At 33.7% G+C, this 16,937-nt stretch overlaps 1 protein-coding gene across 1 annotated transcript in view; it reads right to left on the reverse strand.

Moving 5' to 3' along the window:
* Positions 1-16,937, reverse strand: part of CNTNAP2 (contactin associated protein 2) — a 1,887,185-nt gene that overhangs the window by 1,423,034 nt on the left and 447,214 nt on the right. Inside the window, exons 9-10 of the mRNA XM_044678981.1 lie at positions 11,478-11,621; positions 6,780-7,044 (exon numbers count right to left, since the gene is read on the reverse strand). Of these exons, the coding sequence (XP_044534916.1) occupies positions 6,780-7,044; positions 11,478-11,621 (409 nt within the window). The remainder of the gene's footprint in view (positions 1-6,779; positions 7,045-11,477; positions 11,622-16,937) is intronic.

The raw sequence follows: 16,937 nt of genomic DNA on the forward strand, positions 1-16,937 counted from the left end.
GCTGTGCCCTGTTGTGGGGTTCCTCCGTTCGTCTGGACTTGTTTTTATGTCCCCTTGAGGAGTTTTGTGTGTTTCGGTCAGGAGAGGTTAAGAGCTGCTTCTTACTCTGCCGCCATCTTAACCCGGAAGCCTCCTAAAGACTCAGTTTTGGTAATTCAGCTTATTCTCTTGTTAGCTACTTCTCATACTCATACCGTGGTAAGTATAGGGATTTTTCATATAATCACAATAACTGTCATTTCATGACAAGTCAAGGCTCACAGAACACTTGACATTCACTATTTATTGCCATATACAACACTGTGGAATAAGTCCTGTGCTTAGCTAAACTAGGTAGGTTGTTGGACTTGGAGTGAGAAAGATGTGAGTTCAAATTATTTCCACTTACTAGTCATGGCTAGTCCCCAGGCAAGTCACTTAAATCTCAGCCTCAATTTACTCTTCTCCAAAATGAGGATATTAATTACACCCATCTTTCAGGGTTTTTGTGAGGCTTAAAGGAGATTTTCAGTGCTTTGCAATTCTTAAAGCATTACCTAAATGTTAATTACTATGTTGCTTATGGATGAAAATAATAAGTCTAAGAGAGATTAAGTGACTTGTTAAGAATTACACAATTATTATTAAGTATTTGAAGGAGGATTTAATTTTAAATTTTTTTAAACCCTTAACTTCTGTGTATTGTCTCCTAGGTGGAAGAGTGGTAAGGGTGGGCAATGGGGGTCAAGTGACTTGCCCAGGGTCTCACAGTTGGGAAGTGTCTGAGGTTGGCTTTGAACCTAGGACCTCCCATCTCTAGGTCTGACTCTCAATCCCTGAGCTACCCAGCTGCCCCTTGAGGGAGGATTTAAAGGAGTGTATCCTTGACTAAATCCAACTATGGATTTACCTTCCATACTCTCAGAGAAAAGGGGATTGATTCATATCTTTTGAATTTATTTGAACTCAATTGGATACATAAATAAGTGCCTGGGTTCCCATGGCTGTGTATACATGAAATTATACAGAAGAGGAAAAAAGATATAAAACCACAACAATAGGAGAATCTTACTCATTTATTTTAGGATAAATAGTCACTTTTAACCTACGTGGTGACTATTTTCATTATTATAGATAAAACCTAATTTTAATTCTAAGCAGATGATGGGAACTCTATTCTTTTGAGATGAATTCTCTTGGCTTTTACTCACACTACTCTGATGATTCCAAAGTTCTTGAATACCGGGACTTTGCCAAAGCAGAGACAACTTTCTATACCTCTTTGATGCAGATAGAAGTATTTTTTTTTCAGTCAAGCAGCAAGACTTCTCCCACAGATAATGCCAACTTCAGAAAGAATGACATGCCATTCTTCCTAGTTATCAGGAGGCGTGTGCAAAAGCTACAGCGAAGTTAATAATACAAGTTAGAGGAAGCAAATGCTGACTGCCCTTCCTTATTTTGAGATATGTAAAAGGTGACAGTATCTTTTCTCAATAAGGTCAAGAATTTCTAAATCAATAGATGGCAAATAATGCTCCTTTATAACCTCAAGCACTATCACCCTTGAGTTATTTCTTTGTTGACATGGAAAAACAGATTATTTCAAATCAAACAAAGATGTGGTGCTATGTACAGAAGTAAAATGTGTAATTTGTAAAAACAATGACTTTTGGGGGAAGCTGGGTAGCTCAGTGGATTGAGAGCCAGGCCTAGAGATGGGGGGGTCCTAGGTTCAAATCTGGCCTCAGACACTTCCCAGCTGTGTGACCCTGGGCAAGTCACTTAACCCCCATTGCCCACCCTTACGGCTCTTCCACCCATGAGCATCAATACACAGGAGTTAAGGGTTTAAAAAAAAACAATGACTTTTAAAATAAAGAAATTCACCATTATGATGCATATTTTTGGAAAGAAAAATTCCACTACCTTATGGATCATAGACTCAGAACCAGACTTGAAAGGAACCTCAGAGGCAAACAAATCCCAACTTTCTCATTTTGTATATGTAGAAACTGAGCCTAGAGATACATAATTTATATTGAAAGTTCACATAAGTAGTCAGCATCAGAGGCCAGTTAAATCCCTCTGTCAGAAGGGAACAGAATCAAATCACAGTGGGGTAATTCTAAACTTTTGTCATTCATTTCTTCAGTCATGGCCAACTCTTCATTACCATAGCACACCAAGCCCTTATGTCTTCCACTGTCTCCCAAAGTCTGTCCAAGTTCATATTGGTTGCTTCCATGACATTATCTATTCATCTTATCTTTTGCTCTCCCCATCTTAATCTTTCCCAACATTATGGTCTTTGCCAAATGTGTCTGTCTTCAAGATTTCTCCTTCCAATGAATAGTCTGAATTAATATATTGAAGTGTTAACTGATTTGATCTCTTTCCTTTCCAATGGATTCTCACAAGTCTTCTTCAGAACCACAATTTGAAAATAGCTTTAAACCAAAATATGGAAAAATAGGTCCTGAAAAATTATAACATGAGAATTACCTCAGACTTAGAAAAATAATCCTTTTCCATTAAATGATAAACTCTTCAAACTAAAGCTTGATAAATTTGACTTTAATTCCTAGAAAAATTCTTGAAAGTAAAAGGTTGATCCTTTCAACAATTAGAAAGGGAATCAGTGATTACAAATATTCAGTATGGCTTAATCAAGAATCGTTCATGCTAATAATAATAATAAGTTATAGTTACAAAATAGTTCCTGGATACAAACTTTAAAGAAACCTGAACCTGGAAAAAGTAAAAAAGGATTGATTGTGAATTGTTTTAAAGGAAAATAGATTTTATGGAAAAGAAATTATATTACTTATTTTTCTGTGCTGGGTGATATAAATAAATGGATGATTGACAGTAAATCATCTTTATGTTACATAAGCCACCATCCCAGAACCTCTATAGAATTACTATTATCTTCTGCTATTTCTAACAGTCTCTGTGGATAACACATGACAAAGCTATTCCCTTAGTCTTTGACAGCTCTGAGAAAACACTTGTGTTTTCAAAGACATTTTTCTTCCTGTGGTTTTCCACACCTGTCTTGGGGTTGATAATCCTTTCCTCCTTAAAGCTAAGGAAAGAGGTTTCACTTTGGCACCAGCCATTTTTCTTGGGATGGTCCACTGGTGCCATCTTTGTTTCAAGTTTTTTTTTCATCCTTTTCCTAGACAGGTGAATCATGCTCCATCTCTCTGGATAGGAATATGAGGATGCTCAGGTACTTAATTTGAAAGAGAAACTCAGAATTTTATACCTTCAATCATTCATGGATATCTGAAAAAATATAGCGTCTGCATCTATCACCTGAATTGCCTTAGGTTCTACCATTCTGATTCTGAAAGGACAGTTTTTTGTCCTTAAAGTTATTTGTATTTTCCACAGATTGCTAGATAGATATGTCAGGGGGATGCTAGAAGAATGCTATATTTTAATTTCAACGTATTATTTAACAAAATTTATCATACTATTTTTTGTTGGAGAGTTTTGAGCTAGATGTTAGGTAGTTCACTTTGATGTACTTATATAAGGTTTTCCAAAAGTCATAGCCAAGTTTTGAGCCTTAAGAATCCAAGAAGCATAAATGCTACAAATTTACATAAAACATTTTAAAGGTTAATTAATAATTTTTTTAAAAAATAGTAATCATTTCTCAAGATGATTCAACATAATCACCATCTGGTGCTATATACCTCATTATGGTCAGTTCCATAATTGTTGCTCATTGACTGAAAGGATTACATGGTTAATGATAGTCTTAAGATCATCCAAAGAATGAAATTGTGATGCCTACGCATAAATTTCAGCATATGGAGATAGACAGAGAGACTAAGGTGGACAAATAAAAGGTGACAAGAGGGAATAGAAGCTTGGGCAGAAATAGAAGGATTAGCTTTGACAAGAAGATTGGCAACTTCATTCCAGGATGCAAAAGAAAATGGAAGAAATAAAAAGCTGTTTGTAATATGGATAAGAGGAGTTGGTATAACTCCTGGGAGAATGATTAAGTCTTCTCAAATAAAATAGGAGACAAGGTCATTTGTTGAGACAGTGAAAAATGCAGTTGGGGAATTTGAGGAGAGCTGAGAAGATTTTAAACAAGTTTTGTATAGAATTTTATGGGGAATTAATAAATGAATCAAATTATGACTGTGAATCAGTGACATCTTAAATGAGGTTATAGAGAATAAATTTGTATAGGACCTAGTCATTAAGGTTTCAGAACTTCTTTCAACAATGAGTGGAGAAGGTGAATGGAGACTCCAGGTTAAATAATTACCAGGGAAAGAAAAGCCAAAGATCAAAGTGACATATCACTGAAATGGCTGAGCATAAGGTTATGATTTATGAAAGACATGAAGTAAGCTAGAAAATGGATAATAGATAAGGTGAATAGGAACCAGAGATCAAGATGAACACAAAGAGTAAGTTTAGGATGAGTGAGGTTATGGGAAATTTAGAAAGAGATAAGGTAAGAAAGAAGTTCAGAATGCAAAATTTCAGAGGCTGGAAAATTTTGAAAAAAAAACATCTTAGGAGTACCTTCTGTGGGTGGGAGAATTAAGGATGTAACCATATTTTAATTTGCTGGAAAGGCTTTTTAAAATCACAAATGAGTGGTTCGATTCAATTTTGAAAATGCATATAGAATGCTAACTATTTGTAGAACACAGTGTTATGTGAAGGAGGAAATAAGAAATTTAGATGTGTCACCATCTGCCATCATGTACTTTATAATCTTTTGGGGAATATGACACACAACTAATAATATAAAAATAATTCATAATACATGTATTAGAGAAATAAAATGAATGATAGTTACTTTATAATTTCTTTCATTTCTTTTAACCCTTATAGATATGTGTCCTTCCCTGGACAATTATTAATAGTCATATTTAAGGAACAGACAGAGCAGTAAAAATGGACTTCTTATTTACATAACGTAAATTTTCATTCTGGATAATTTTCATCCTGCAGTTCAGTCATCATTCTGATCTTTCAAATTACGCTCAGAGATTTCACATACACACAGAGACAAAATTTCTCCAGATTTCATATTTAACATAAAAATTTATGCCTATAATTTTTATTATATTTATTTTAGTGTTAAAGAAATGAGATAATCCTTTTTCATATATTGACAATGATTTGGTTTTTCTAGTGACAATTCTTCATAAAGCTAAGAATATTACTATCTGTAATAGTTTTATATAAACTAAAAAAGTTATACTCCCTTCTTCAAAACCCTAATGCAACAAAGAATCTTCCCATTAGCATAAACTAGAATGAGAGAATCAGAAATCTAGAGGCAACATCAATAAAATCATCTGGTCAAGCCTTTCATTTCTAAACTGGTCTTCACTCAAAACCATTGAAATCAAATGACTGTTTCCTGGAAACAAGTCTAGAGGAAGATCAATAACCAATTTCAGGATTAAAAAATGTAATACCTTTCTTAAACCTTCCTTGTTCCTACACAAAAATCTCTTGTTATACTTGAAACTAATTTCCTTTTTAATTCTCTTCAGTGAAGATAAGAATATCACCTCAGACCATTTATTGTTTCTTTTAAGAACAACTTTATTGAAGATGATGAAGCGAAGGCAGGGACTTGCCTCAGTTTGTCCTAATTCTCCTCCAAACAATGTTAAAATAACACCTCAAAACAAATTCTGAAGCAGTAGAACCAAAAAATAGCATGAGGCGAAACAATCTTTATTCTTTGTTAGATGAGTTAAATGGTCAGTAGGAAAGGTCTGTCTTATTGAGGGGTAGAGTATAGTCCAGCCACCAGCCATGCCAACACATATAGACCACAGCAAGTCAGCAGAAGACTTTTGTGGGCTACTGAATCACTAGCAGCTTAAGGAACTCTCAGTGCAAGGAAAATAAGTGGGTTAGACAACTGATTAGGAAGAGATTACATGGCACTCTTTGCTGACTGTCGTGTTGCCTATACACAGTTCTGGGTTGCTGTCCCAAGGACGGGAGGACTACCAGCAGGAACATGGACTCCAATCACAATCCCAAAGTGGAAAAGAATGCTTGTGGTTTCTCAAATCAGAGCACAGACTAGAAGAGTAGTAATCACATTTCTCCTTACATCATGGTACTTTGAAAGAACTAAAAACTTACAGATCCTCCAGAGCTAGCTCCAAGAAATAGCAGTGAGAAAGCCCTGAACCTCAAAACCCCTTTCAGCTTAGGAGCAGAACACAGCATTAAGTTAAAAATCAAAAAAGAAGCTGGAAAAATGAAAAAAAAAAACAGCAAAAGAAGAACTGACCATAGAATATTACTATGAGAACATGGAATTTCACATATACATATATGTATGCATACGTGTATATATACACACATCTATATGTATATGCATGCACATCTACATTAATATAGTAATCAATATATTATAAATACATTTTTATTTCTTAATTCAAATAAGATCCTGTTTTTAAGAGTTGGAAATAAATCATGTGCAAGATGAAGAGTCAATTTTATATGAAGAGTGGTTCAACATCTTTTTATCTTATTTGAGATTAATATCCATACTTATTATAAAATATTTACTTGGCTAGAAAAAATACAGAGATAGAGAAATGATAACAATAAATACCAAGAGCAATTTTTCCAAGTTTACCTTGTTCATTCAGCTTTCTTTTCAGTAGAAAGAGTTTTCTCAACACCCTCCAATAATTCAAAATTATACTTGGAGCAACAGTGACCACCAGAAATACTTCTATGGACTTAACATGGACAGTTTCAATGACAAATATGTTTTCACTGACCTGAGGAAATGTCGATTTGATTCTTTTTGTTTAACGTAATGTTGATACGGACACCAACTTTGCTCTCTGTGAGGTCAATCTCCACATTCCCTAAACCATCAGCAAAATTGCTAAAGAGCAGGAGGCCATTGGGATTCCACGTCCTGAACTGGAAACTCACTGAAAATAGGTCTTGGTTGGGGCGGCCAAGTACCTCCAGGTAACTTGTGGCATTGAAGAACACAGGGACTGTATGTGGCTCCACACAAGAAAAACTTAAATTTCCCTAAAAAACAAACAAACAAAACCCCTCATATACCTATTGAACATAACCAGGCAATTTCACAAACAAGTGTTATAGTTGTGGTTCCCCAAGTTTCAAACCAAACTTGAATGTATTCCAAACACCCACTTTTGTGCACGGGACCATGGCAAGAAGATGGACTGCTGAAAGTTTCTTCATGAATCCACATCCTGTGCCATCCGTATCACCTTTAGAAGGCTATCAAAGCACGGTGTACAACGTGGTTGTGTTATTTGTGGAACAAGGAGAGATGACAATGTGTGATGCATTAGTGTGACAAATGTGATCTGCGCACAAGGACGTGTGTGTGTGTGTGTACAGCTGCCATTGTGTTAGAGGGAAGATATCAGATATGCTTCTGGAATCCTCATTTCTAATTCTCAATAAATCTAGCCTTAGTGACAGTATGATTCATAAACTCAGGGTGGAGAGATGGGTGTCATTGCCCTCTATTGAACATTAGCTGGATTATAACAGATATGCTCATTAATAAATCACTCTTCTCTCTCTGATGAATAGAAAGAATAGCACGTTTGTTTCACTGTGTGGAAACCTGACATTTTAGAGCAAAAGTTCGTGTTTCACTTTCAGAACCAAGATGTATGAGCTCTTCCTTTGACCTTATTAATATTGCACCTCTCCCCTCCCCCAAAATTGGGGGATCACTGTTTCATTGTTCTATTTTTATTGACCCTCTTGTTTTTAATAATTTTTTAAAATTCATAAAACTATAAGTGATTATTCTAAAAAAATAATCCCATAAATCTCACTCTAATTGACCACAAACCAATAAGATTTTTTTAAAACCCTTTTACTTCGGTGTATTGTCTCATAGGTGGAAGATTGGTAAGGGTGGGCAATGGGGGTCAAGTGACTTGCCCAGGGTCACACAGCTGGGAAGTGGCTGAGGCCGGGTTTGAACCTAGGACCTCCTGTCTCTAGGCCTGACTCTCACTCCACTGAGCTACCCAGCTGCCCCTCCAATAAGATTTTTTAAAATAATTTTTTAACTGCAGTAAATAGATCCTCAGGGACATTTATTAACCCACTCAGATTACTAAAGGATCAGTGAGAGAATTATTCAAATGCTTGATGGGTTGAAATATAATCAGATTCAATTATGCTAAAATTTCATTCTATAACATTATGTTTGTGGTTCATGTACTAAGACTAATTCATAGGAGAGAATGTTATAGCAATAAGAGCTTTAACTAGGGTAGGGATACTGGAGCATTGCTCCAGTTCACTGACCCATCAGTGGAGACAGCTGTTTCTTGTATGGTCATCTGTTTTAATATCACTGTTTGTCACAGTCTATTTCCTCACCCTGCCTTAGGCCATTTCTTCACAATGGGTTCCATTATCATGGTACCTTCTCCCATGGTCTAGTTTTTCTCATTTCTGTCTCCCACTTTCTCCCTGGTTTTGAGGAATTGATGACCAGTCACTATACCATTTGGGCATGGACCAAACTCTCTGGGGAGATGAGATATCTTTTTTCTCATTTGACTGTCCCTGGACATATCCAACTTCCTATAACTGAATTTGCTGAAAGTATAAGAATTCATCATTAAGATTTTGATGACATTGATCTTTTTGGAATCTTGATAAATAATCCAGTATAAATAAGGTTATTAGATAGTTTAGTTTTATCCTAAATCTTGCTTTTCAAGGAGGAACATTTTAGCACTGTTCCCATCTATGCAAAGGCTGTATGTGTGATGCCCTGGTAATTTATCAGGCTAATGTATATGGCTTAGAAAATGGGATTATGTTTAGATAGCCTGACAATAATTCACAAATTCAGGGTCTACACAAAAAATCCTAAAAGAGTTTAATTAACCAATGAATTTTGCCATAAAAGATTCTGGTAAGTTGAGGAAAAAGCACTATCTTTTCTGAAATTATTTGGATAAACTGCCTTGGCTCCCAATTCATTTTTCATGTGTAAAAACCATCTGTAAGAATGCCATTTTTATACTGTTCCTCAGATTTGTTTTTCCCTCCAAACACTTACATGCCCTAAAATATCATGGTTCTTCCACATCTGTATAAAACTTTAGCACATTAACAATTATATCTAAGGCTCTGTATCTCTTTGAATTAATATTTAAATTAAATTTCCTTTAAAACATCACAGATGATTATTTTAAATATTTCCTTTTAGTAATGAAAGGGACTGTCTTTGCGTATTAAGTGGGCTCCTAGACCTGGCCATATATTTGAGTCACAAGAACGGTCTCTATGGCAAAGTAAAAGGTTTCTCTTGAGTGATCAGTGGCAAACTCTGCAGCCTGGATGTAATGAGGAAAAGTGGCTATGCGTTTTGTGTGTCAATCTTTCACTGAAATGTCAGCCTCTGGCATCTTTGAAAAGCAAGTCTCATGCACAAATATTTGCTCGTCTAGAGGTTCTTTCTATATAATCCCCACTTCTCTTTGTTTTGCCTAGAGCTTTCAGAATGGATTTAAATTCTGTCTCTGAATTTCATTCTACTACTGAGAATGTACATTTTGTGTGTGTGTGCACACTCTCACCTCTACATATTTACATTACATATATTTTTAAAGGGATATAATTAAAGAGTATCTTCACTTCCTTTTATTTTCCTTACACTGAGACATACAGAAACATCACGTGTTTTGTGGGTTCTTTTGTATGGAATTCACACTATAAATGAATCTGTAAATCAGGTGGAAGAGTTTCAGGAACCAATCAGAGGGAAATGAAGATGTTTAATGAATGTTTATAGAATGATTTTGTCCAGAAAATTCAATGAAACATGAGAGAAATAATATTTTGAAACCAAAGTGTGAGGCACAGAAACTAGCTCCCATGTTAAGAAAATTTTAGGCAATAACTGATGATAGAAACAGTTTCATTTGTCACTTTTTTCTTAGTGGTTAGCATAGTACTAAGGACAAAACAGGTGTTTAATATATTATGTTAAAAGACTGAACACTTTATTCTTATCTAAGTGAGGGACTGAAATGGATTGCCCACACTTTCATTTTAGACCCCCAGGACTAAAAATAAGCTTCTTTATTAATAATTATATTCATAGCTAGAATTTTATAGCAATTCATTCTTTACAATGTATTTTACATGTTTCTCATTTAATTGTCAAAATAATCCTGTGAGTTGGGTATTATTTGTATCCCCATTTAACAGATGAGGAAACTGAAATGGAGAGGGATTGTGTCTTGCCCAGGGTGATGCAGCTAGGAAGTCTGATTACAACTCAGAGCTTCCTGATTCAAAATTACCTAATCTATCCACTGTCATCATATAAACCATCTTACATTTAAATAACTTTATCAGAATTTTTTTGAAATTTGATGATGTGTGCTTCTCTTAGAAGCACAAATGCACACATCATCAAATTTCAAAAATATTTTAATTCTACCCTATCCCATTTACCTAGCTGTGCTGAGACTTAAACTTCTGATATACTTCAGAGATTAAAAGAGTTCATTTTTGATTAAAGTCTGTTCCTAGTCTAGAGGATTCTCACCAAAGCCAGGGATAGGGAAATGGTACAGGCATTTGCTCCCAAGTTTCTAAATTGTTTTGTTGAGGAAGCTTATCCTGGTGATGCCACATTCAACCCAGGCATAAATGATATTTTTCAATAGTTCTCTTTTTAAATTTAAATTGTTTTGTTTTCCTACTTAAACTTTTCTTCTTCCCTTAGAGAATAGGAAAATAAGTGAACTGTATCTTACTTTTAACTTTTTATCATATATAATATTAAACATATTAAGTGTAATGTCACCTAAAATGCATTTCCAAAATTACCCCTATTTATAGAATTGCAACTAGTCTAGGTGACCATGGAATATAAGGTCCAAGTGATCCCCTCACTTTGATATATTTTATTCTTTGTGGTAGCATTTGAAAATACTACTTGTTTGTGTCCCACATTAATGACATCCACTAATGTGTCTTTAGTCCAATTTGTCTACAGTCACTTAGAGCTGAGACATATCAGGAGTCTAAGAACCATTTTATGATCCCAAAGTAATATGGATTGTTTCAGGAGTAGTAGATCTTGGAATTCATTAGGAATCTTCAACTAGAGCCTAAAGTGACCACCTGTTGTATATGTTGTAGTTAGAAAGCTTTCTTTTTCACAAATAGGCTGTGCTGATTTTCTCAAAGGTCCCTTGCAACCCTTAAAAACAGTGATCTGTGATAATACTATAGTATCAACCTACTTCCTATGTTTGTTGCATGGAAGACATCAAAAAGCTTAAAGGTTTTTTTTCATAAATGTGAATTGTTTTTATTTTCCTTATCCCAGTTTTTCAGCCCCATATTACCAACCATACCTGCTTCCATGCATGATAAATTATAAATACAAGCAGGCAAACAGCTTTCATTTATCAACAGTTCATTTAATGGAAAACACTTACCACACTGGAAGGCTCTAATTTCTTCCTCTTTGCAAGATCAGTAATATTGTTTCCATTGTAGTTAATGCTTTCCATGCATCCCTTAAAATTCTTTCTACTGTTGGAACTTGGCTTCCCAGAAAATGGCAGACCTCCAAAGGTTATCTTTGAGAAAAATGAAGATGTGCAGAATCCAATATAAATACAATTTAAAAATTGTACCAGTAGCACATTAGCCAGTGAAATACATAGGTTAGCCATAGAATAAAATGTGGACAAATTGTCTTTATCCTAAAAAAAATTGTCAAAACATCCCACTTTCATTTTCTAGGAAGGTCTTTGTATATTAAAACAAATCTTCCCTCAAGGAAAATTACTAAGAGTAATCTACTTTTGAAAGGAATTAAGTCCCTACCAGTTTCATATAACTGAATGGTGTTTTTCTGTTTTTGTTGTTGCTTTATAGTTTTAATTGAAAAGAGAAGGTAGAAGGAATAACCTTGCAGAGATGTGAAACATTCCATTGAGCCTTCTGTTGCTTTCATAAACTCTATTTGGTCACATTGTATGGCAGATTAGACAACCTCCCAAGTTTCATTTGTTTGAAGGAGAGGCATACTATCCTACCCCTGTATCTAACACCAGTGTCAATTGTAGGCAAGCCATATTTCTGGGCTTCATTTATTTCACTTGAAAAAGGAAGGGGCCAAACTAAAGGACCTTTGCAATTCTATATTGCATCACAAAAATTGAGTAGTGCTATTGGTTAAAAAATAACAATGGTAGATATTTGGACATAGCTAATGTGAGAATTTTTTTTCTATGGCATAAGCATATTTATTAAAATTCATTACATATTTATATGTATTATATTGCATATTATAATTGTATTTATTAAATTACTACTATGTTACATGTGTCATTTTAAAAAATAAAAAATAAATATTAACAAAAATGTAATGATGGCAATTTGACTTATGGACTTTGCAGAGTAAAGAATCATCTCAGATATACTGTTCTAAAGTTAGAAATTACTTTTAGCTCTGCTTTGAAAAATGTAACAAGGCAAATTGATATTCATATTATGTCCCTGAATTGACAAGGTGTTCTCCTATACTCTTAACATTTAGATTTAAACAAAGACTGATTTAGTCCTGGATACCCTGAGGTTATTTATTGTTAGGGCCTATAACTTTATTGTGTCTATGTGAACCTAAATTCATTATGTGGGGAAAAGGAACAGATTTTACATTTTTACTTTCTACCATTTGCTTTGTTATAGAAAAGAATGAAAGGATAAAGGGAGTCGAACATTCTCATTTCTAATTTCTAAGAATAATAATAAAACATATAAAACAAGCTTACGAATGTTAATACATTTTGAAGTTCAGGTCTTTTTTTTTGTTCTTTTTTGTTTGATTTTTTTTTTACTTTCTTTCAAATTGTCTCCTCCCTTATAACCTCTCTCCTATTTCTTAAGAAGGCAAAGAATATGATATAAGGATTTAATTTAAAGCTAATTCTTATTCTGGTCATCCATTTTTCTCTCATTTCTATTAGAATTTTAAAAAATAAAAGTCAAAATTAAGAAACTTTCAAATGTCAGAGCTTTATATTTTAAACATAAGGAAAGACCATTGAATCTCGGGGGAACCATGAACAAATTATTTAACACTATTGAGCGTCACAGTATTTTTAAGTGCTTAATTAGTTTCAATAAGCTCAGATGAATGGAGTTTAGAGAGAAAAATGACATTGGTAAAGCAAAGAAATTTTATATGTAATGATTGGTTGTTGACTTGAAGGGGACCAAAAGATATCACTGATGATGTCTTTTGACTCACACATAAATTGGATTTAAGAAAGGCGGAACTGTACAAAGTTGAATGTCTCACTCTCTCTTCCTAGGGTCATCAAAGTCCAGGTCAAGGCAATTGATGTTGGCTCTGGATGCAGTAGATGACTTTGACTTCTTCAATGTCTGATCAAGCTCCAAGTGCTCTATAGCTCCCACTTCTGCTGCCTTCATGACAGTTTCAACAAATTGTTCCCCCAGGGGAAATCTTCCCATAACTGAGGCAGACATCTCCCTAATTCACTGAAAAGTTTGAGGCTTGTTGATTATTGTCAACCTGGTTTATCCCCCTAGCACAGATGTCTCATTGGAGTATGACCCCCATAATGATAAATTATGTAATGATATATTATACACCATTATACTCATTGGCTATTATCATACATCAATATTCATGGGGAAAAAATAGCAGAGTGAAAATAAGAGATTTATGATTGAGTTAAAAAAAGAGACTAGAAGGGATCTTGAAAGCCATCTTATCCAGACCATTTATTTTATTTTACAGTTAAACTGAGACTAAGAGGGATTAAGTGATGTGTATTACAGCGAGTTGTCTAAGGTCATACAAACAGTAAGAACTGGAGTTAGGATTTGAATCTGGGTCATTTGATTCCAGAGATAGTGTCCTTTCCATTACTCCACACAATTTATAGAGAGAGAAGAAAAAGAGGGGAAGAATAGAAATTAACAGGCATGTTTGGAGAAGACCATGATATTATATGGAATTGAAGCTATTAGAGTATAAATGGAAAGAGCAAACTGAAACTGGCCTCCCTTCTATGTCTCTGCTCTTCTTTCCCACTTCCTCAAAAGTGAATGGTAATATAATTGTCCTATACATAATGGTATAATAATAACAGTGATAATTAGATTTTATATAGCATGTAAGATGTGTAAAGCAAGTTGCATATGCAATTTTATTTAAAAATAACATAAATTTGAAAAAAAACTAGCATTTGAAAATAATAATTATTATTTTGATAGATATTTTTTTCTACAGATTTATAATCTTTGGATCACTATAACTCTTGGTATAATTTTTCCCATAACTTCTTTGGAAAAGCAGATGGATATTATATCCCCATAAATATTATTAGCTAGTTGTGTTACCTTTAAGAAGTTATTTCACAACTCTATTTCTTTTTCTTTTTTTAAATTGAGTAGGATATAATTTTTAATGTTCTTTACAGGTATAAACTTTAATAACTTTTATTAATAAAGTAGTGTGTCGTAGGAGGCAATCAGAAGACTTAATCTCCAGCTCTGGTTTGGATGCTTGCTAATACTGGGAAATATGAATCCCTCCTTTTTTAAATCTATGATTCTATGACTTTGCGAGGTCACTTAATTTTTGTGAATATTTTGCCTTCTTTAAAAATCAAAGGAAATTATATCTGTACTGACTAACTTATAAGACTGTTAAAAAATCCCCGGCAATGATTTTTGTGAAATTGATTCAAAAAGTGTAAAATGTTATGTAAATAAAAAAGTATTATTAATCATGACTTAGGGAGAAACATTCACATTCATAGAATGTTTGGTGGAGCCTTAAGACAGAACAGCTCAGCAAATATTGGGGTATACTACTTCAAAATATGAAATGTTAGAATTTTGGGTTGACAAATTTTATTTTGTAACTCAAATAAGTAATTTAATGTGTGGCTTTCTAGGTGTTTAAGATCCCCTTACCAAAATGTTGACATATATCTTCATTACAAAATCAATGGTTAATACAGTACAAAATGAGGAATTAAAATAGGATGTTCAAGAGGTGCTATTTTGCAAGGAATACAATGTTTGCTTCTTTGACAACATTGAATCTACTTTCAGGGTATTGATCTGGCTAAATATGGAAAATTTAGTAATTTGATACTGAATTCATGAAATAAAGAAAAACTATAAAATGGTCCTCAGTTCCATGTAACTCCTTTCTACTTTTAAGGGACATTAGCAGAAAAAAAGAGAGAAAATACTAAGATTCAGAGAGATTTCTTTCTTCATGTGAATTTAATTTAACTGAAACTACTTAAAATTTAAGGCCTCATTCAGAGAACAAGTAAAGTAGATGTGCAATTAGAAGAATTGACTCATATCAATTTCTCCATTCCATTCTTATAGCTAAAACATATAGAAGCAAAAATGTTGTTGCTTATATGGAAGGATAGACTGCAGATTCTCCTTAGAAAGTGAAATAAAGGAGCAGGTGTGGTAGGGTTTTTGTATTTTTTTTTTATTTTGTTGTTTTTATAATGTATCCAAAGGCAACCAGAAATAGAATTCAGGGGATATGTGTTCAATCTTGTAGTACAGTGCTAATAATAAGCATTAGTAAAAAGGCCACATTGTAAATAATTACAGTTTATAAGGCAACATCTGTTACAGATGATGAACAGACAAAACAAATTCTGGAAAAATCTAGAAGTTTTAGACTTTTAAAATAAAGTCAACATATAGTTTAAACTTGGTAACTTCAGTGTATTGATATAAATAACTCAGGTTAGAAAGAAATGTGTTAGTTAAAAAATAATTGCAGGAATAAGGAATGAGTAAACCCTAAGACTTACTCAAGTTTCACACATATATCATGGATGTACTTAATCTTCATTGGCCTTAGTTTCATCATATGTAAAATGAGATGATTGAACTAGGTGACTTCTAAGATCACTTCCAGTATAGATGTATGATTCTATAAATACTTTATTTAAGAAAGATTTGGAGTACACTGGATATAGTGAGTATTGAAAAACACATAAAAATGAAATTGCTTCTATATTAAAAGTCAGCTATTAAGTTGTTTTTGTTATGGGAATCATTTCTTAGTGAGCTGCATATATATTATCTGGCCACTGACTTATTAGAGCAAATATAAAAATTAGTGTGAAATTATCATGCAATGAAAATAAGATTATTGATGATAAAAATAGGCAAAAAAAGAAAAAAGAAATAGACACAAACTATAAATTAGTCCATTTAACTGATATTGCCATAACAAGATCAAAGTAGAGCCTGGGTGTTTTACTCAAAAAATGGAGGTGGGGTATGGAATGACAGCCAATGGAAACACCAATTAGAATATGATTTCAATTGTATAATCTTACATAGAAGGATGACATGTTATTAGTATTATTATCCTATAAAAGAGCCAGAAATATTATAGAATATAAATAGTTGAAATGGAATTTTTCAAGAGATCTAACCTAGCAAAAGCCTTCTGGGAATATTTATAGAAATAGAAGGCAGAAAATAAAAAGAAGAAAAATGTAAAAGATCTGCAAATATTTTATAGATTTTTAACAACATCAAGGTACCACACTAACTTGAATATATTCATAGACGAGATAGAAATGGCACTGAAGAGAACAAGGGCAGAAATCTAATGCACATTTATTCAAATAAAGCTGCATTTTTAGTCTTGAGTGTGTGAGAGAGAAAGAGAGACAGAGACACAGAGTGAGAAACAGAGACAGAGACAGAGAAAGACAGAGAGACAGAGAGAGATACAGAGAGAGAGACAGAGAGAATAGAAACAGAGATAAAGAGTGGGACAGAGAGAGACAGAGACAGAGAGAGACAGAGAGACAGAGAGAACAGAAAGAGAAAGAGAGAGAGAGAGAAAGATATATATA

This window comes from Gracilinanus agilis, chromosome 5, assembly GCF_016433145.1.
Source record: "Gracilinanus agilis isolate LMUSP501 chromosome 5, AgileGrace, whole genome shotgun sequence".
Taxonomy (NCBI): domain Eukaryota; kingdom Metazoa; phylum Chordata; class Mammalia; order Didelphimorphia; family Didelphidae; genus Gracilinanus; species Gracilinanus agilis.